Raw genomic sequence first — 17,281 nt, forward strand, 5'->3', positions numbered from 1 at the left:
TGAGGCAGGAGAATCGCTTGAACCCAGGAGGCAGAGGTTGCAGTGAGCCAAGATTGTACCACTGCACTCCAGCTTGGGTGACAGAGCGAAACTGTTTAAAAAAAAAAAATTGCTAGCTGGTCCTGTACAGAAAAAATTTGATAACCTCTGGGATAGGGTATCATTACTGAACTACCCCCTTCTAAGGGACTGACCAAATGCCAGGAGTACACACTGTCAAAGACAAGACAACAGCTGTGCACTTAAACCCATGGGCATAGGACAGCTGGGTACCAGCAGACACAACGTGACGGTCATCTTACATCAGAAGCAAATTGCCTCCAGTTCCCTAGTTTGAAAAACAATTATTGCTCCCAGTCAATTCTTAGGACTCATCCTTGCTAGCTGTCAGTTTTTGCTGGGTTATTTTTCCTTCTCCATTTTTGTAACATCAGTGACAAGAAAAAGATGAGTTACAGTCCACACGTGTGATGGGGAGAGAATGAGGAAGCAAGAGTTGGAAGGAAATCTTCCTGGTTTGTATGGATACCCCCATTTCCATCATCAGAAATAAACTATCTTCATGCCATATGACTTCTACCATGTAATCAGTATTTGGCAGTACCTACCTCTGTGAAAAGACATTTTCAAAGATGAAACACGTAAAATCTCACAAAAGAATGTCATGGTTAAACCAAGTGTGGGTTTTAGAGCCCAACAGCTGACTTCTAGTTCTAAGGCTGAAGGCTAGGTTTATCACCATGGAAATAGATTTTTCAGTGGAAAGTCCAGTGGAAGGAAGGTGGGTCCTCACTTTCCGAGCACAGACAGGAACCCAGTTCTCTAGAGCATCTGAAATGGCCATGCCTGCCTTCACAGGTGTGAAATCCTACCCAATAGAGGATCCTCTGACTTGTGAAGGTTCCAGATTAACGCCTTGAAATATTAGTTTTAAAAAACAACAACAACAAACTAGGCCAGGTGTGGTGGCTCACACCTATAATCCCAGCACTTTGGGAGGCCGAGGTGGGTGGATCACTTGTAGCCAGGAGTTTGAGACCACCCTGGCCAACATGGTGAAACCTCGCCTCTACAAAATATACAAAGATTAGCCGGGCATGGTGGTACATGCCTGTAATCCCAGCTATTCAGGAGGCTAAGGCATGAGAATCACTTGAGCTTGGGAGGTGGAGGGTGCAGTGAGCCAAGCTTGCACCACTGCACTCCAGCCTGGGAGACAGAGCGAGACCATGTCTAAAAAATAAATAAAATAAAATAAAATAAAAACCAACCTCCTCCCCCATTTTTTTGCAGATGACAAGACAGATGTCTGGAGAGGTGATGTGACTCACACAAGGACACCTGGCTACAAAGCAGCAGAGCTGGCAGCAGCCCTGGGGCCTGTGGGCAGGGCCCCATCCACCAGGCTTTGTTTGTTCTCCCCCACTGTCAGCCTGTGGCTGTCATGCCCGTGTGAGAGGGAAGCCACAAGGAGAAGGCGCAAAGATGCAATTTTTCTTTGGTCCCTTCCTTGTGCCAGACATGTATTCACACGCATGAAATGAAAAGAGTCTAAGATGAAGGGTGTTGTTCTTGAGACTGGCCATGTTTGAGGGCCATTTTAAAAGGTTACCTGTAGACATGGATTTTTGTGCTGGCTAGATCCCGGGCTCATTTGGCCTCTTAAGAAACCTGTAGAAGGAAAGGCTAAAACCCATGGTTGGAACATCTGTGGGCAAAAATATTCATGGCAAACATGTTCATTCAGTGTTCAAATATATGTGCATCGATGTGCTAAGCTCTTCATAGGATTGTTAAGAGAACTAGGCTCAATTATCTTCATCCCCACCTTGCAAGAGAAAACTAAGACTAAGATGTTAACTAAATTGTTCAAAGCCACACAGCTACTAAGTGACCGAGCTGAGCTCAAACTCAGGCTGTCAGTTCTAAAATCCAAGCTTGGTTAACCATGATGTTCTTCTAATTGACCTGAATGGGAAGAGAAGGAAACTCTAGATTATGGTGGAAACTGAGGTCAAAAACAAGCAACAGGGCCAGGTGCAATGGCTCACGCCTGTAATCCCAACACTTTGGCAGGCTGAGGTAGGTGGATCATTTGAGGTCAGGAATTCCAGACCAGCCTGGCCAACATGGTGAAAGCCCGCCTCTACTAAAAATACAAAAATTAAAAAGTAAATTAAAAAAAAATACAAAAATTAGCCAGGCATAGTGGCATGCTCCTGTAATCCTAGCTACTCAGAAGACTGAGGCAGGAGAATCGCTGAAACCTGGGACACGGAGGTTGCAGTGAGCCGAGATCGCGCCACTGCGCTCCAGCCTGGGCGACAGAGTGAGACTCCATCCCCCTGAAAAAAACAAACAAAAAAAACAAGCAATAGGTCAGTGGACAATGGTTTGATATTTTAGCCACTAAGCCAGGGTAGACGAGATTTCCCCTGGGCCATAAGAGGCAGAGCTCAGAGGAAAGTTCCCCTGCAGGGTCCTGAGACCCCTTTGGGCAGCAGCAAAGAAGGCCTCTCATCTGTGGGCATGTGAGCTTCACATCTCAATTCTCTGAGAAAGGGCTGAAGTGCACCCCAAGACTTGTCACAGAGGAGCTGATGGTCCCAAGCTTGCTCCATAAACAAATGCAGACTGCTGGAAGTAGGATGTCACTGGGCTATTAAAATTCTAGAAAATATTCCAACTTAAGCAGCAGAGACAGAAAAAAGGAAGGAACCAAGAAAAATGAATAAATAAAAAAAATTATAGAAAAAATATAGTGTTATAACACAGGTGAACCACATTACAGTGCACCCTGGCTAGAATCATGGAAGGTGGGGAAGAAGGGGTGCCATGACTTCTCTTTCTGCTCAGAAAGGGAGAACATATTAAAGTGTGTCCTGGCGCAAGTTACTACTTTGCCTTCATTTCCTCAGCTGTAATATGGGAGGTAACAGTACCGACCTCCCGGGATGGCTGGACGGATTTAAATGAGACAGGCTCTGGCATAGTCCCCAGTAAACAATAAACAGTCAATATATGGTTGCTGTTAATATTCTAAGACATGCTACAGTGGTGTGGAAATCTTTTTTTAAATTGCTCATTGTATTGCCACTTTCTTTTCTGCTCCCCCCACCAACCATATTTATAAAAAACAAAAAACCAGCAGTGGCCAAGATATTATACCAACATGACACAGGCAGACAACCACATTTGATCTTTACAATGAAGCATGTGTGTTTCCACTGTTATAGAAGTTGACTCAGAAGCACACAATTTCCTCCAGCAACCAGGGGAGGGGTGGCTGAGGAGAGGGGGTGGCCCAGTGACAGATGGCCTGGAGCAGGAGGGAAGAGCAGGGACTCTGTTGCCAGACTATGTGTTCACATTCCCGTGTACCACTTCTGTGTGTTATTTGACAAGTTATTAATTTTGGGGAGGCCTCAATCTTGTTGCTTGTAAAACAAGGATAAAAATACCACCAACTCCATCAGGTTGGCATGAGGATTAAATAAGCAAATACACGTAAAATGCTTAGAGTAGTGACTGGCACATAAATGCTTCAGGGTTAGTTAGCTGCTGCTGCTGTCACTATGACCATCATCATCATTAAAACATAGGAGGAACCTCAGAGCAGAAGGACTGAGCTCAGATGGCTCTAAGCAGAGTGGACCCCAAAGGGACTTGCACAGCACTCTAAGAATGGTATCCATTGGTGTCCCCAAGCAGCTTATGGTGACAGGAGTGAAACTTCAGCCGCCGAGTGTTGACCCACCCCTGCCAAAAGCCACGCTGTAACTCAGGACGGGCTGTAACTCAGGAAGATGCCCCACTGAGGACAAGGTCATAACATAGGAAGGAGCTGTCATACAACCCCAGACCTGTAACACTGGAAGGCAAAAGAACCAAAGCCAGGCCTGGAGGAGCAGCTGGGGCTGAAACTGAGGCTTAAGAAGGGAGTTCATGGCCAAGGCAGCCTAGATCCATGTCCTGAGACTGGAGCACTCACCTGAATGGCAGAAGACAGCCAGGACGAGCAGCAGCCCGAACAGGACAGACCCTCCTTGGATTCCCATTGTGATTGTCCACAGAACCTGGAAGGAAGGGACAGGAAGGAATGTCAGGAACCAACAAATGACTGCTGGTTGTCTCAAAAACCAAGGGCTGGAAGGCCAAGGAGGCTTCTGAGAGGAACATTTACAGGGGGAGTCAAGGCACACTGAATTCCTGGGCCATGCCCCAGCTCTGACCCACAGCACCATATGCCCTTGAGTAGGCTCAGTCCCTATAAGCCCCAGTGTGTACTACCACACTGTGGGAATAACACTATCTTCCCCATCAGGGTCAGTGAGTCAAATGACAATATGAGCAAATTGACTCATATAGCCACTGTGGTTCCCACTCTACTGGCCCCACCCCAAGCTGCTGGCTGAAAGAGTGGGCCACTTCTCGGAGCCACAGCACTAAGTGAATCAGACCAAAGGGGTGACTCTGGAAGGCACCAGCATGCATTCAGCAGTGGAACAGGGAGCAATGGCTTAGCATACCTGGAAGCTCTGGCTCCTCACTGTAAGAAGTATAATGGGGACACTTGCTTGCTCTCTTTGGGGACATGAAGAGAGGTATTGAGCAATTTTGTAAGTTTCCATTACGTGAATGCCTAGATATGTAGTGATAGCATCAGGTGAGAAGAAGGGAAGCCTGAAATGCCTCTAACCCTACTTTACCCAGTAAAGAAGCCAAAGCTTGGGGAGGTTTTGAACTTGCCTAAGTACAAAGCATCCATAGCAGAACTAAGAAATCTCCCAACTCCAACCCTATATCCCTGAACCCATCCTGAAATAAGGAGGTGGCAGTGCCTGTAAACCAGGGTACTCCATATTCTATTCTCCAGAGCCCCACAGGCCCGGACAGACAGATGAGTTCTTGGAAGGGTGAGTCATCTACCCTCCCTAAGTCAGAAATGCAGAGTTCCCTGGGGAACTGACAATCCTGACAATCATTCCTGTCCCTTCCTTCCAAGTTCTGTGGAATCACCACACATCTTGAAGGTCATCTGCTACTTAGGAATTTGCTGACGCAGGCCAGTGGAGGACTGAGAAGTTCCAGGAAAAGGGCAGGGTCTGACATTGTCCAAAAAAGAAAACAATCAGTGAGTCAAGCCTGGAGATGGGGGTGGTGGAGATGAGAAAGAGGTGGTTTTATGATATGTGAGGAACCAGGAAGAAAGACAATTGTCATCTGGCCTTTCCTTACAAATTGAGGGCTCCCCACCACCCGCTGGGCTCTGAAACCTACAGCCTGCTACGGGACACCATCCCCCATGTGGACCTTCCCAGGAGACCTGGGTTCCAGCACATGCCAGCGGCTTGCTTGGTTCCCCATTTTCAGCGGTTTCTGAGTAGAAAGGGTGATTTATAGACTCAGGTTAGACAGGGCTCCAGTATACAAGGAACTGCTACAAGTGAGCAGTGAGAGGAAGGTATTGGTCTGAGGTCCCCGAACAGAGAGCTCCAGACACTTCCTAAAAGTTAAGCGTAGCATGATCGGAGCCTGGGTATTATAGTGAGACCCTGTCTCTACAAAAATAAAAACATTAAAAAAAATTAGACTGGTGTGGTGGCACATAACTGTAGTCCCAGTTACTTGGGAGGCTGAAGTGGGAGGATCGCTTGAGCCCAGGAGGTAAAGGCTACAGTGAGCTGTGACTGTGCCGCTGCACTCCAGCCTGGGTGACACAGCAAGACCCTCTCTCCAAACAAACAAACAAAAACCCAATGTAGCTACAATGTCAGGCATCCCCATGGAAGGAGGAAGGAAGGAATCTCCTGACTCGGGTTAGGCACTGGAAAGGTGTCAGGCTAGCAGGAGCTGCCGGTTCAGGACACTTCCCCTGGAATGGTCCTTGACATAAATCACACTGCCACAACACACAGGGTCCCTGATGGGGAGCTGTTCTTTGAAGTACCTTAGAAAGAAGTGGCCTGCTAAGAAAGCAGGAAGAACACAATGAAAGTGTTCATAGCACAGGCATTCCAGTCCAATCTGGAGGCCTCTGAACAAGGCCAGATAGTTCTGGCTCTGTCACCTCTTTGCTATGTGTTAACCTCTGATCACGCTTTGGCTAGTAAGCATGGAGATAGTTACGTGTACTGCATAGCACAATGCCTGGCCAAAGATGGCACTCAAAAAGCTGTGGCCACTGTTAGTGCTACTCAGGAGTAATGAGGTTACTTGAGGAAGAAATTGCGTGGGGAAGGAGTGTTGGGGGGTGAACGGTGGGAAGGCAGACAGAGGGTGATGTGAGGTGAGGAAGCCAGAGAAACACCCTGGGTTGAATGAGCAGGGGAGACCTCAGGCATCAAACCTAAGGAAGCCCTAAGTTTTCTGGGATGGTTGGGGAGTGTCAAGTCTTAGCCTAAGTTCCACATGACTGGCTGGTTGTTGCTATAGCTGATCCCATGACATGCTGCAGGGGAAGCCAAGACAGCAGAGAAAGGAAGTAGCTATGTGTAGATGCCAAGGTCGGGCTGTTCGATCAAAATAAGACCAGGCCTTTATGAACCACTGCCAAAATATGAATTTCCAAGAGCAAAACGTTCATATGGAGTGTGTGTATGTGTATGGGGGGCAGAGGAGGGCGGGAGGCAGAAAAAGAAACAGCTGATTGTTTTAAGGCTATTTTATAAATGCCCTACAATGTAGATGGTAACTAACACTAAGCAAGATCATTTATGGCTTTTTATTTTTCTTCCTGATCCTTTACTTTTTGCCATCCTTTCCCCAAATATTCTATAATTAACCAAGTATTACTTTTACAATCAGAAACATCAGGAAAATTCACACATGACAATGTTCCTTTTCTAGTAGTCATAGATCATCTATCTTTTGGTAAAACTACTCCCTAGACTAAAACACCCTCCATTTTAAGGAAAAAAAAAAAAAAAAAAAGAAGATGCCCATAAGTTAAGTGTAGGTAAGATGGTAAATGAACCAAAAGTGTTGCCACTCCACCCAAACCAAGCACTTAAATGCAAGATACACTCAGAAAGCATCAACACTCAACTCCTTTCCAAACATTTCAGGATTCATTAATAACGGTGGGTTTGTCCCTAACGACTGTTCTAATAATACTGCTATTGTTCTGAATGATTTTTAATCATTCTAAAGAATGCACAACTGAAAAATCCCACAAAGAAGATATGTAGCAACAAGTCTTCCCCCATGATGAAGGAACGGCAGGCTTTCCTGGGTGGTGCGTAAGTTGACTCTAAAGTCATTTCCGTAATGGGAGCTCCAAGTAGGCCTTTCATCACAGGAATAAGAAATAGTCAAGGGCATACAAACATTCTTTAAAATAGCAAAAATTTAGTGATACACACATCCAACAATAAGGAAATGAGTATACTATGGTACACTTCCATGGTGGGGAACTGCATAGCCAGGAAAAGTAATGGGCGTGGAAGGCTACTCACGATGAATTAAGATCTGCCAAGCAAATGGAAAGCAAAAAAAGCAGGGGTTGCAATCCTAGTCTCTGATAAAAGACTTTAAACCAACAAAGATCAAAAGAGATAAAGAAGGGCATTACATAATGGTAAGGAGATCAATGCAACAAGAAGAGCTAACTATCCTAAATATATATGCACCCAACACAGGAGCACCTAGACGCATAAAGCAAGTTCTTAGAGACCTACAAAGAGACTTAGATTTCCACACAATAATAGTGGGAGACTTTAACACCCCACTGTCAATATTAGACAGATCAAAAGACAGGAAATTAACAAGGATATCCAGGACTTGAACTCAGCTCTGGACCAAGTGGACCTAACAGACATCTACAGAACTCTCCATCCCAAATCAACAGAATATACATTCTTCTTAGCACCGCATGGTAATTATTCTAAAATTGACCACATAATTGGAAGTAAAACACTCCTCAGCAAATGTAAAAGAACAGAAATCACAACAAACTGTCTCTCAGAACACAGTGCAATCAAATTAGAACTCAGGATTAAGAAACCCACTCAAAACCGCACAACTACATGGAAACTGAACAACCTGCTCCTGAATTACTGGGTAAATAACGAAATGAAGGCAGACATAAAGATGTTCTTTGAAACCAATGAGAACAAAGACACGACGTACCAGAATCTCTGGGACACATTTAAAGCAGTGTTTAGAGGGAAATTTATAGCACTAAATGCCCACAAGAGAAAGCAGGAAAGATCTAAAATTGACACCCTAACATCACAATTAAAAGAACTAGAGAAGCAAGAGCAAACGAATTCAAAAGCTAACAGACGACAAGAAATAACTAAGATCAGAGCAGATGTGAAGGAGATAGAGACACAAAAAACCCTTCAAAAAATCAATGAATCCAGGAGCTGGTTTTTTGAAAAGATCAACAGAATAGACTGTTAACCAGACTAATAAAGAAGGAAAGAGAGAAGAATCAAATAGACGCAATAAAAAATGATAAAGGGGATATCACTACCAATCCCACAGAAATACAAACTACCATCAGAGAATACTGTAAACACTTCTATGCAAATAAACTAGAAAATCTAGAAGAAATGGATAAATTCCTGGGCACATACACCCTCCCAAGACTAAACCAGGAAGAAGTCGAATCTCTGAACAGACCAATAACAGGTTCTGAAATTAAGGCAATAATTAATAGCCTACCAACCAAAAAAAGTCCAGGACCAGATGGATTAATAGCTGAATTCTACCAGAGGTACAAAGAGGAGCTGGTACCATTCCTTCTGAAACTATTCCAATCAATAGAAAAAGAGGGAATCCTCCCTAACTCATTTTATGAGGCCAGCATCATCTTGACACCGAAACCTGGCAGAGACACAACAACAACAACAAAATTTTAGGCCAATATCCCTGATGAACATCTATGTGAAAATCCTCAATAAAATACTGGCAAACTGAATCCAGCAGCACATCAAAAAGCTCATTCACCACAATCAAGTCGGCTTCATCCCTGGGATGCAAGGCTGGTTCAACATATGCAAATCAATAAACATAATCCATCACATAAACAGAACCAACGACAAAAACCACATGGTTATCTCAATAGACACAGAAAAGGCCTTCGACAAAATTCAACAGCCCTTCATGCTAAAAACTCTCAATAAACTAGATATTGATGGAATGTATCTCAAAATAATAAGAGCTATTTATGACAAACCCACAGCCAATATCATACTGAATGGGCAAAAACTGGAAGCATTCCCCTTGAAAACTGGCACAAGACAAGGATGCCCTCTCTCACCACTCCTATTCAACACAGTATTGGAAGTTCTGGCCAGGGCAATTAGGCAACAGAAAGAAATAAAGGGTATTCAATTAGGAAAAAAGGAAGTCAAATTGTCTGTTTGCAGATGACATGATTGTGTACTTAGAAAATCCCATCGTCTCAGCACAAAATCTCCTTCAGCTGATAAGCAACTTCAGCAAAGTCTCAGGATACAAAATCAGTGTGCAAAAATCACAAGCATTCCTATACACCAATAACAGACAAACAGAGAGCCAAATCATGAGTGAACTCCCATTCACAATTGCTATAAAAAGAATAAAATACCTAGGAATCTAACTCACAAGGGATGTGAAGGACCTCTTCAGGGAGAACTACAAACCACTGCTCAAGGAAATAAAAGAGGACATAAACAAATGGAAGAAGATTCCATGTTCATGGATAGGAAGAATCAATATCATGAAAATGGCCACACTGCCCAAAGTAGTTTATAGATTCAATGCTATTCCCATCAAGCTACCACTGACTTTCTTCACAGAATTGGAAAAAACTACTTTAAATTTCATATGGAACCAAAAAAGAGCCCGCATAGCCAAGACAATCCTAAGCCAAAAGAACAAAGCTGGAGGCATCACGCTACCTGACTTCAAACTATACTACAAGGCTACAGTAACCAAAACAGCATGGTACTGGTACCAAAACAGATATATAGACCAATGGAACAGAACAAAGGCCTCAGAAATAACACCACACATCTGCAACCATCTGATCTTTGACAAACCTGACAAAAACAAGCTACAGGGAAAGGATTCCCTATTTAATAAATGGTTCTGAGAAAACTGGCTAGCCATATGCAGAAAGCTGAAACTGGATCCTTTCCTTACACCTTACACAAAAGTTAACTTAAGATGGATTAAAGACTTAAATGTAAGACCTAAAACCATAAAAACCCTAGAAGAAAACCTAGGCAATACCATTCAGGACATAGGCATGGACAAAGACTTCATGACTAAAACACCAAAAGCAATGGCAACAAAAGCCAAAATAGACAAATGGGATCTAATTAAACTAAAGAGCTTCTGCACAGCAAAAGAAACTGTCAGCAGAGTGAAAAGGCAACCTAAAGAATGGGAGAAAATGTTTGCAATCTATCCATCTGACAAAGGGCTAATATCCAGAATCTACAAATAAACAAATTTACAAGAAAAAACAAACAACTCCATCAAAAAGTGGGTGAAGGATATAAACAGACACTTCTCAAAAGAAGACATTTATGCAGCCAACAAACTTATGAAAAAATGCTCACCATCACTGGTCATTAGAGAAATGCAAATCAAAACCACAATGAGATACCATCTCACGCCAGTTAGAATGGCGATCATTAAAAAGTCAGGAAACAACAGATGCTGGAGAGGATGTGGAGAAACAGGAATGCTTTTACACTGTTGGTGGGAGTGTAAATTAGTTCAACCATTGTGGAAGACGGTATGGTGACTCCTCAAGGATCTAGAACATTTGACCCAGCAATCCCATTACTGGGTATATATCCAAAGGATTATAAATCATTCTACTATAAAGACACATGCACACGTATGTTTATTGCGGCACTGTTCACAATAGCAAATTCTTGGAACCAACCCAAATGCCCATCAATGATAGACTGGATAAAGAAAATGTGGCACATATACACCATGGAATACTATGAGTTATAGTTCTTTGCAGGAAAAAGGATGAGTTCATGTCCTTTGCAGGGACATGGATGAAACTGGAAACCATCATTCTCAGCAAAGTAACACAAGAAGAGAAAACCAAACACCACATGTTCTCACTTGTCAGTGGGAGTTAAACAATGAGAACACATGGACACAGGGAGGGGAACATCAGACACCGGGGCCTGTCGGGAGTTGGGGGGTGGGGGAGGGATAGCATTAGGAGAAATACCTAATGTAAACGACAAGTTGATGGGTGCAGCACACCAACATGGCACATGTATACCTATGTAACAAACCTGCACGTTGTGCACATGTACCCCAGAACGTAAAGTATAATTTTTAAAAAAGAGCTTAAACTCCATATCTCCGAGAAAAAAAAAATACAGGCACTTCTTATCAAGTTCCTGAAAATATTTTAGATAGCAAATGTTCTGGGTATTTGGGTAGAAAATGTAATGAGTCTATTTCCACTATTTTAAGTAGGAAAACGTGTTACTGTCCATCCAAAACCCCAACCGGCCCCCCAAATATCAATTAAATATATATATACACCCACACACATTTGACCCTTGAATAACACAGGTTTGAACTGCAGGGGTCCATTTATATGCAATTTTTTTTCTGAAAATATATTGGAAAATATTTTGGAGATTTGCAATTGAAAAAACTTTAGATAAACTGCATAGCCTAGAAATATTTTTTAAAATTAAGAAAAATTTAGGTATGTCATGAATGTATAAAATGTATATAGATACTAGTCTATTTTATCACTACCCAAAAACATACACAAATCTATTATAAAGTTAAAATGTGTCAGCCAGGCATGGTGGATCTTGCCTGTAATTTCAGCACTTTGAGGGGCCGAGGTGGGTGGATTGCTTGAGCCAAGAGTTTGAGACGAGACTGGCAAAACCCCATCTCTACAAAAAAAAAAATAGCCAGGTGTGGTGGCGTGTGCCTGTAGTTCCAACTACTCAGGAGGCTGAGGTGGAAGGATTGCTTGAGCCTGGGAGGTTGAGGCTGCAGTGGGCCAAGACACACCACTGCACTCCCACCTGGGCGACAGAGTAAGACCCTGTCTCAAAAAAATAAATTATTAAAACTTACACACACAAACACAGACCAGACATGGCACCAAAGTAAAGAGAAATGTAAACAAATGTAAAGATGCAGTATTAAATCATACTGCATAAAATCAACTATAGTATATACTGTTAATAATGCTATAGCCACCTCCTGTTGCTATTGCAGTGAGCTCAAGTGTTGCAAGGATCTACTTATCAGCAGGGATATGATTAGTATCATGTGATGCTAATTATCTGTGAGCTGTTTGCCTCTTTAAGAAATTGCATATCACAGTAAAAGGTGATCTCTTGCAGTTCTTGAGTATTTTCTTTATCGTGTTAAGCGCAATAGTGTAAAATTTGAATGACACATGAGACCCTTACAGGGTGCCACAAGTGATGCTGGCCACGCTCCCAAGAAGCAGAAAAAAGTCATGATGTTACCAAAAAACAGTTGAACTACTTGATATGTACTACAGATTGAGGTCTGCAGTTGTGGCCGCCTGCCATTTCAGACAAGTAATTCATCTTGTAAACAGACGACATAAACTGATGGTATCAATAACTATAGTACAGAACTGTAATGGATTTTCTCTTCCTTATGATTTTCTAAGTAACATTTTCTTTTCTCTAGCTTACTTTATCATAAGAATACAGTAGGCAATATATACAACACACCAAATGTGTGTTAATCAACTGTTTATGTTATCGGTAAAGTTTCTGGTCAACAGTAGGCTATTAGTAATTAAGTTTTGGGGGAGTCAAAAGTTAAACTTGAATCTTCAACCGTGTAGGTGGTCAGTGTCCCTAACCCTGCATTGTTTTAGGGTCAACTGTATATAAACATATATAATATATATTACATATATACGTAAAAACACACATACACATACATTATATTATATATACACACACAAATACACATATATATGCACATATATATATGCAATCCAAAGAAATTGAACATAAAACATTTAACACATCAAATAATTATTTAATAACATTTAAGGAATTCACTCATCAGTATACTTACTATGTGAAGTAGGTCTCAACTCCTACACCAACTGGTGCTAAAGACTAGGACAAAAATAAGAGGGTCATAACAGTGGTTCTCAAACTTTAGGGAGCATCAGAATCACCTGGAAGGCTCTTAAGTAGATGATTAGACTCCAGCCCTAGAGGTTTTAATTCAGGTGGGCTAGTGTACAAGAATGTGCATTTTGAGCCTGCACTCAGGTGCTGCGTTTCTGCTGGTTCAGGGATCACACTAAGAACCACTGGATTAGAGGGTGACCTGGCATAAGGGCCAGGTTACTTTAGATTGGGTTGGAAATGTTTCTTCCAACAGGGTTATAAAAGAAGCTGTTAGTTCTTAAATATTTAGGAGCCGCTTCTACTTTTAAGGGCCCATATGATTATAACATTGAATGCAAGCCATTAGGCAAGACCTTGTGATATGGTTTGGTTGTGTTCCCACCCAAATCTCATTTTGAATTGTAACTCCCATAATTCCCACGTGTTGTGGGAGGGACCTGGTGGGAGATAATTGAATCACTGGGGACGGTTTCCCCCATACTGTTCTTGCGGTAGTGAATAAGTCACACAAGAGCTGATGGTTTTATAAGGGGTTTCCCCTTTCACTTGGCTCTCATATTTCTGTCTTGTCTGCTGCCAGTAAGACGTGCCTTTCACCCTCTGCCATGATTGTGAGGCATCCCTAGCCACGTGGAACTGTGAGTCCATTAAACCTCTATTTCTTTACAAATTACCCAGTCTTCGGTATGTCTTTATCAGCAGCATGAAAATGGACTAATACACCTCCAAAATCTCATGTTGAATTTTAATCCCCAGTGTCGGAGGAGGGACCTGGTGGGAGGTGACTGGATTATGGGGTGGTTTCTAACAGTTTAGCACCATCCCCCTAGTGCTGTCTTGTGGCAGAGCTTAGGAAATCTGGTTGTTTGAAAGTGTGTAGCACTTCCCACTTTGCCGTCTTCCTCCTGCTCCCGCCAAGTAAGGCGTGCTTGCTTCCCCTTCTCCACCATGATTCTAAGTTTCCTAAGGCCTTCCCAGAAGCAGAAGCCTATATAGCCCAAAGAACTGTGAGCCAATTAAACCTCTTTTCTTTATAAATTACCCAGTCTCAGGTACTTCTTTATAGCAGTGTGAGAATGGACTAATACACCTTGTTCCTGTGTTAACTTCCATTGGTGAGCAAATATCAAGGGCCAGTTGCTAAGATATAAGATAGATGCTCTTGACATAGTAACTGGAGTTAATCCTCACAATAATACCATAAGGTAAACTGAACCTTTGCCTCCAATTACAGGGGGAGGAAACAAGATGGAGGAAGAGAACTAATTTATGCAACTAACTTATGTGGTAGGTAGAATAATGCCTCTCTTCCCCAAAAATGTCCGTATCCTAACTCCAGGAACCTGTGAAAACAGGCGACCTTGCATGGCAAGTGACTTTGTAGATGAGATTAAGGAGATTATTTTGGATTATTCAATGGGCCCAATGTAATCCCAGGGGTCATTGAAAGAGGAAGAAGGTAGCAGAGTCTGTCAAAGACACATGACCGACAACAGAAAAAGAGGCAAAAAATTTGAAGAATGAGATGAAGACACGAAGGGTTCCCTAAGCCAAGGCACACAGGCGGCCTTTAGAAGCTAAGAATGGTCCTCAACTGACACTCAGCAAAGAAACAGAACCTCAGTCCTCCAGTCACAAGGACTATATTCTACCAGGAACCTGAATGAGCACAGAAACAGACTCTCCCCTAGAGCCTCCAGAGCAGCACACAGCCCTGCCACCTTGATTATAGCCCTGTGAGACCTGTGTCAGACTTCTGATTTACAGAATGGAAAGATTAATAAACTTGTGGCATTTGAAACAGCTAAATTTGTGGTGGTTTCAGCAGCAGTAGAAAATTATTATAAGGCCGAGTGTGGTGGCTCATGCCTATAATCCCAGCACTTTGGGAGGCTGAGGCAGGTGGATCACTTGAGGCCAGGAGTTCCAAACCAGCCTGGCCAACAGGGTGAAACCCTGTCTCTACTAAAAAAAATACAAAAATTAGCCAGATGTGGTGGCACTCACCTGCAATCCCAGCTACTTCAGAGGCTGAGACACGAGAATCGCTTGCACCCAGGAGGTGGAGGTTGCAGTGAGCCAAGACTGTGCCACTGCACTCCAGCTTGGGCAACAGAGAGAGACTGTCTCAAAATTAAAAAAAAAAAAATTATTAAAATTATTATAGCAACCTCTGAACTGGAAACTGGTAGAACAGCATTTAAACCCAGGTCTAAGCTCTGAGTGAACCATAGTTAAACTCTAGTGGGGAGACGGGAGACTTCTTAGAAATTCAGCTTCTGAAATACATTAGTTAAGCTGAGGTCACTAGAGAAGAGATTTGACATCAGTGGTGTTTCCACAAGATTCACAGTTGCCCATGAGTATGGTTACTCCTCCTAGGAGCCTGAGGCCTTACAGACTGAAGAATTTTAAGGCTAGAAGTGTCCTCAAAATAAAACCCAATGTTTTTATTTTATAGGAAATTAGTGGAGGCCCAGTGGGATGAAATTACCTGTCCCAAGGCAACATGTTAGTCGCAAAACCACCCTGGATGGATCTTGTTTCTATTCGCCAGGGGCTGGCAACTCACAAGATACCTAGTGTCAGGCAATGTCAGAGAACTAGAGCTTTTGAACTCCAGGTCTGCGTGTCACCTTGGAGACATACACAATACCTGCTCTAGCCATGCCTGTTGAAGCGCCCAGACAAATATCCATCACTCAGTTCACGGAACAAATTACATCAGCAGGAAGAGACAAAGAGAAAACAACCACCATAACGGAAAAGGCTTTCCAATCCAGCCAAGGTTCTCATGCCAGGAATAACCACTCCAAAACTCTTTGTGTGATATATATATAAATTCTAGGGTACATGTGCAGGATGTGCAGATTTGTTTCATAGGTAAACGTGTACCATGGTGGTTTGCTGCACATATCAACCCATCACCTAGGTATTAAGCCCAGCATGCATTAGCTGTTTTTCCTAATGCTCTATCCCCACCCACCCCACCTGCCGACAGGCGCCAGTGTGTGTTGTTCCCCTCCCTGTGTCCAAGTGTTCTCATTGGTCAGCTCCCACTTATTAGGCCAGAACTCTTTGGACCAAACAAATCTGCAGCTTCCCCTACAAGGGCCTTTCCTGCAGTTTGTTCCGGAATGCCAATCCCTAACTCTCCAAAGAGTCCTATCTCTGCACTCACGGCCCCTCCCGTGTTAAGTACACATGCAAAACCAAGGTTTAGTGAATATGTTTCCTAAGATATAGGACATAAGTAAAAAGAAGTCTTTGCCTTTAGAAAGCCTCAAGCACTTCTGGGCTTGGTAATGTCTGTGGCGGTTTGGCTGAGGTTCTTAAAGAGGTGGCCCAGAATTTTCCATGCTCTACTTTTCAAGAGCTTCTACCAGCAGCTGTCAAAGATGAATGCCATTAGGCACCCCACTCTCTCACCCTAAGATCCATTTTATTTAGGCTTTTATCTCCTAAGCCACTCAGCTAATGGGATGTTTTTCTTACAGCTAAGTTCAGCAAACAGTTTCTAGTTTCCACTGTGAAAATACAGAGGCCACAAGTTTTAGGACTGTTTGGCTTGTAGGGGAGGCAGCCTCCCTTTCTGCCTCTCCTTCATAAACTGCCACGTAAATAGCCACATTTTGGCAAACGTTGCCATCTCCCTCAACATTCGGGGCTCTGTGCCTTCTTCAGGGAACTGGGAGTAAACCGCCAGGAGTGGAGAACTTGAACAACTGCTCAGGGATCGCAGGGTACCTGAAATAATTAGCAGCCGCCGCGTTTGTGCTGAGCGCTTTCCGTCAATCATCTCAACCACCCTGTGAAGTGAAGCCTATTGTTTTACCCATCAAGTGCTGTTAAATACTTCCAGAAATGACCAGTGAAGAGCCTGGGTATCACTAAACGGCCATAAAAGGCACACTGCCTAATGTTGGTTTTTTTTTTGTTTGTTCTTTGTGGGGTTTGTTCGTTTTTGAGGCGGAGTCTCGCTCTTATTGCCCAGGCAGTAGGGCAATGGCGCGATCTCGGCTCACCGCTACCTCAGCCTCCCGGGTTAATGTTGTTTTTTGAAAAGTCAGCAGTCAGACTCTAAGAAGCGTGCGGCCCGAGCCGACCCAAGAAAACAAAACATCACGTTGTACTTAAAACGTCCGTTTCGGCCGGGCGCG

At 43.1% G+C, this 17,281-nt stretch overlaps 1 protein-coding gene across 2 annotated transcripts in view; it reads right to left on the reverse strand.

Annotated features, from left to right (window-relative positions):
- The window catches only part of CD59 (CD59 molecule (CD59 blood group)), a 36,773-nt gene that overhangs the window by 13,118 nt on the left and 6,374 nt on the right, over positions 1-17,281 (reverse strand). The window contains exons 1-2 of one of the 2 annotated variants that reach the window (XM_055094268.2): positions 15,129-15,153; positions 3,992-4,076 (exon numbers count right to left, since the gene is read on the reverse strand). In XM_055094268.2, the coding sequence (XP_054950243.2) occupies positions 3,992-4,058 (67 nt within the window). In that variant the 5' untranslated portion in view covers positions 4,059-4,076; positions 15,129-15,153. Of the gene's footprint in view, positions 1-3,991; positions 4,077-15,128; positions 15,154-17,281 lie in introns of those variants that run through there. The other variant, XM_008955860.5, reaches the window with a different exon arrangement.

The sequence above is a fragment of the Pan paniscus genome, chromosome 9 (genome assembly GCF_029289425.2).
Source record: "Pan paniscus chromosome 9, NHGRI_mPanPan1-v2.0_pri, whole genome shotgun sequence".
In the NCBI taxonomy this organism is placed as follows: domain Eukaryota; kingdom Metazoa; phylum Chordata; class Mammalia; order Primates; family Hominidae; genus Pan; species Pan paniscus.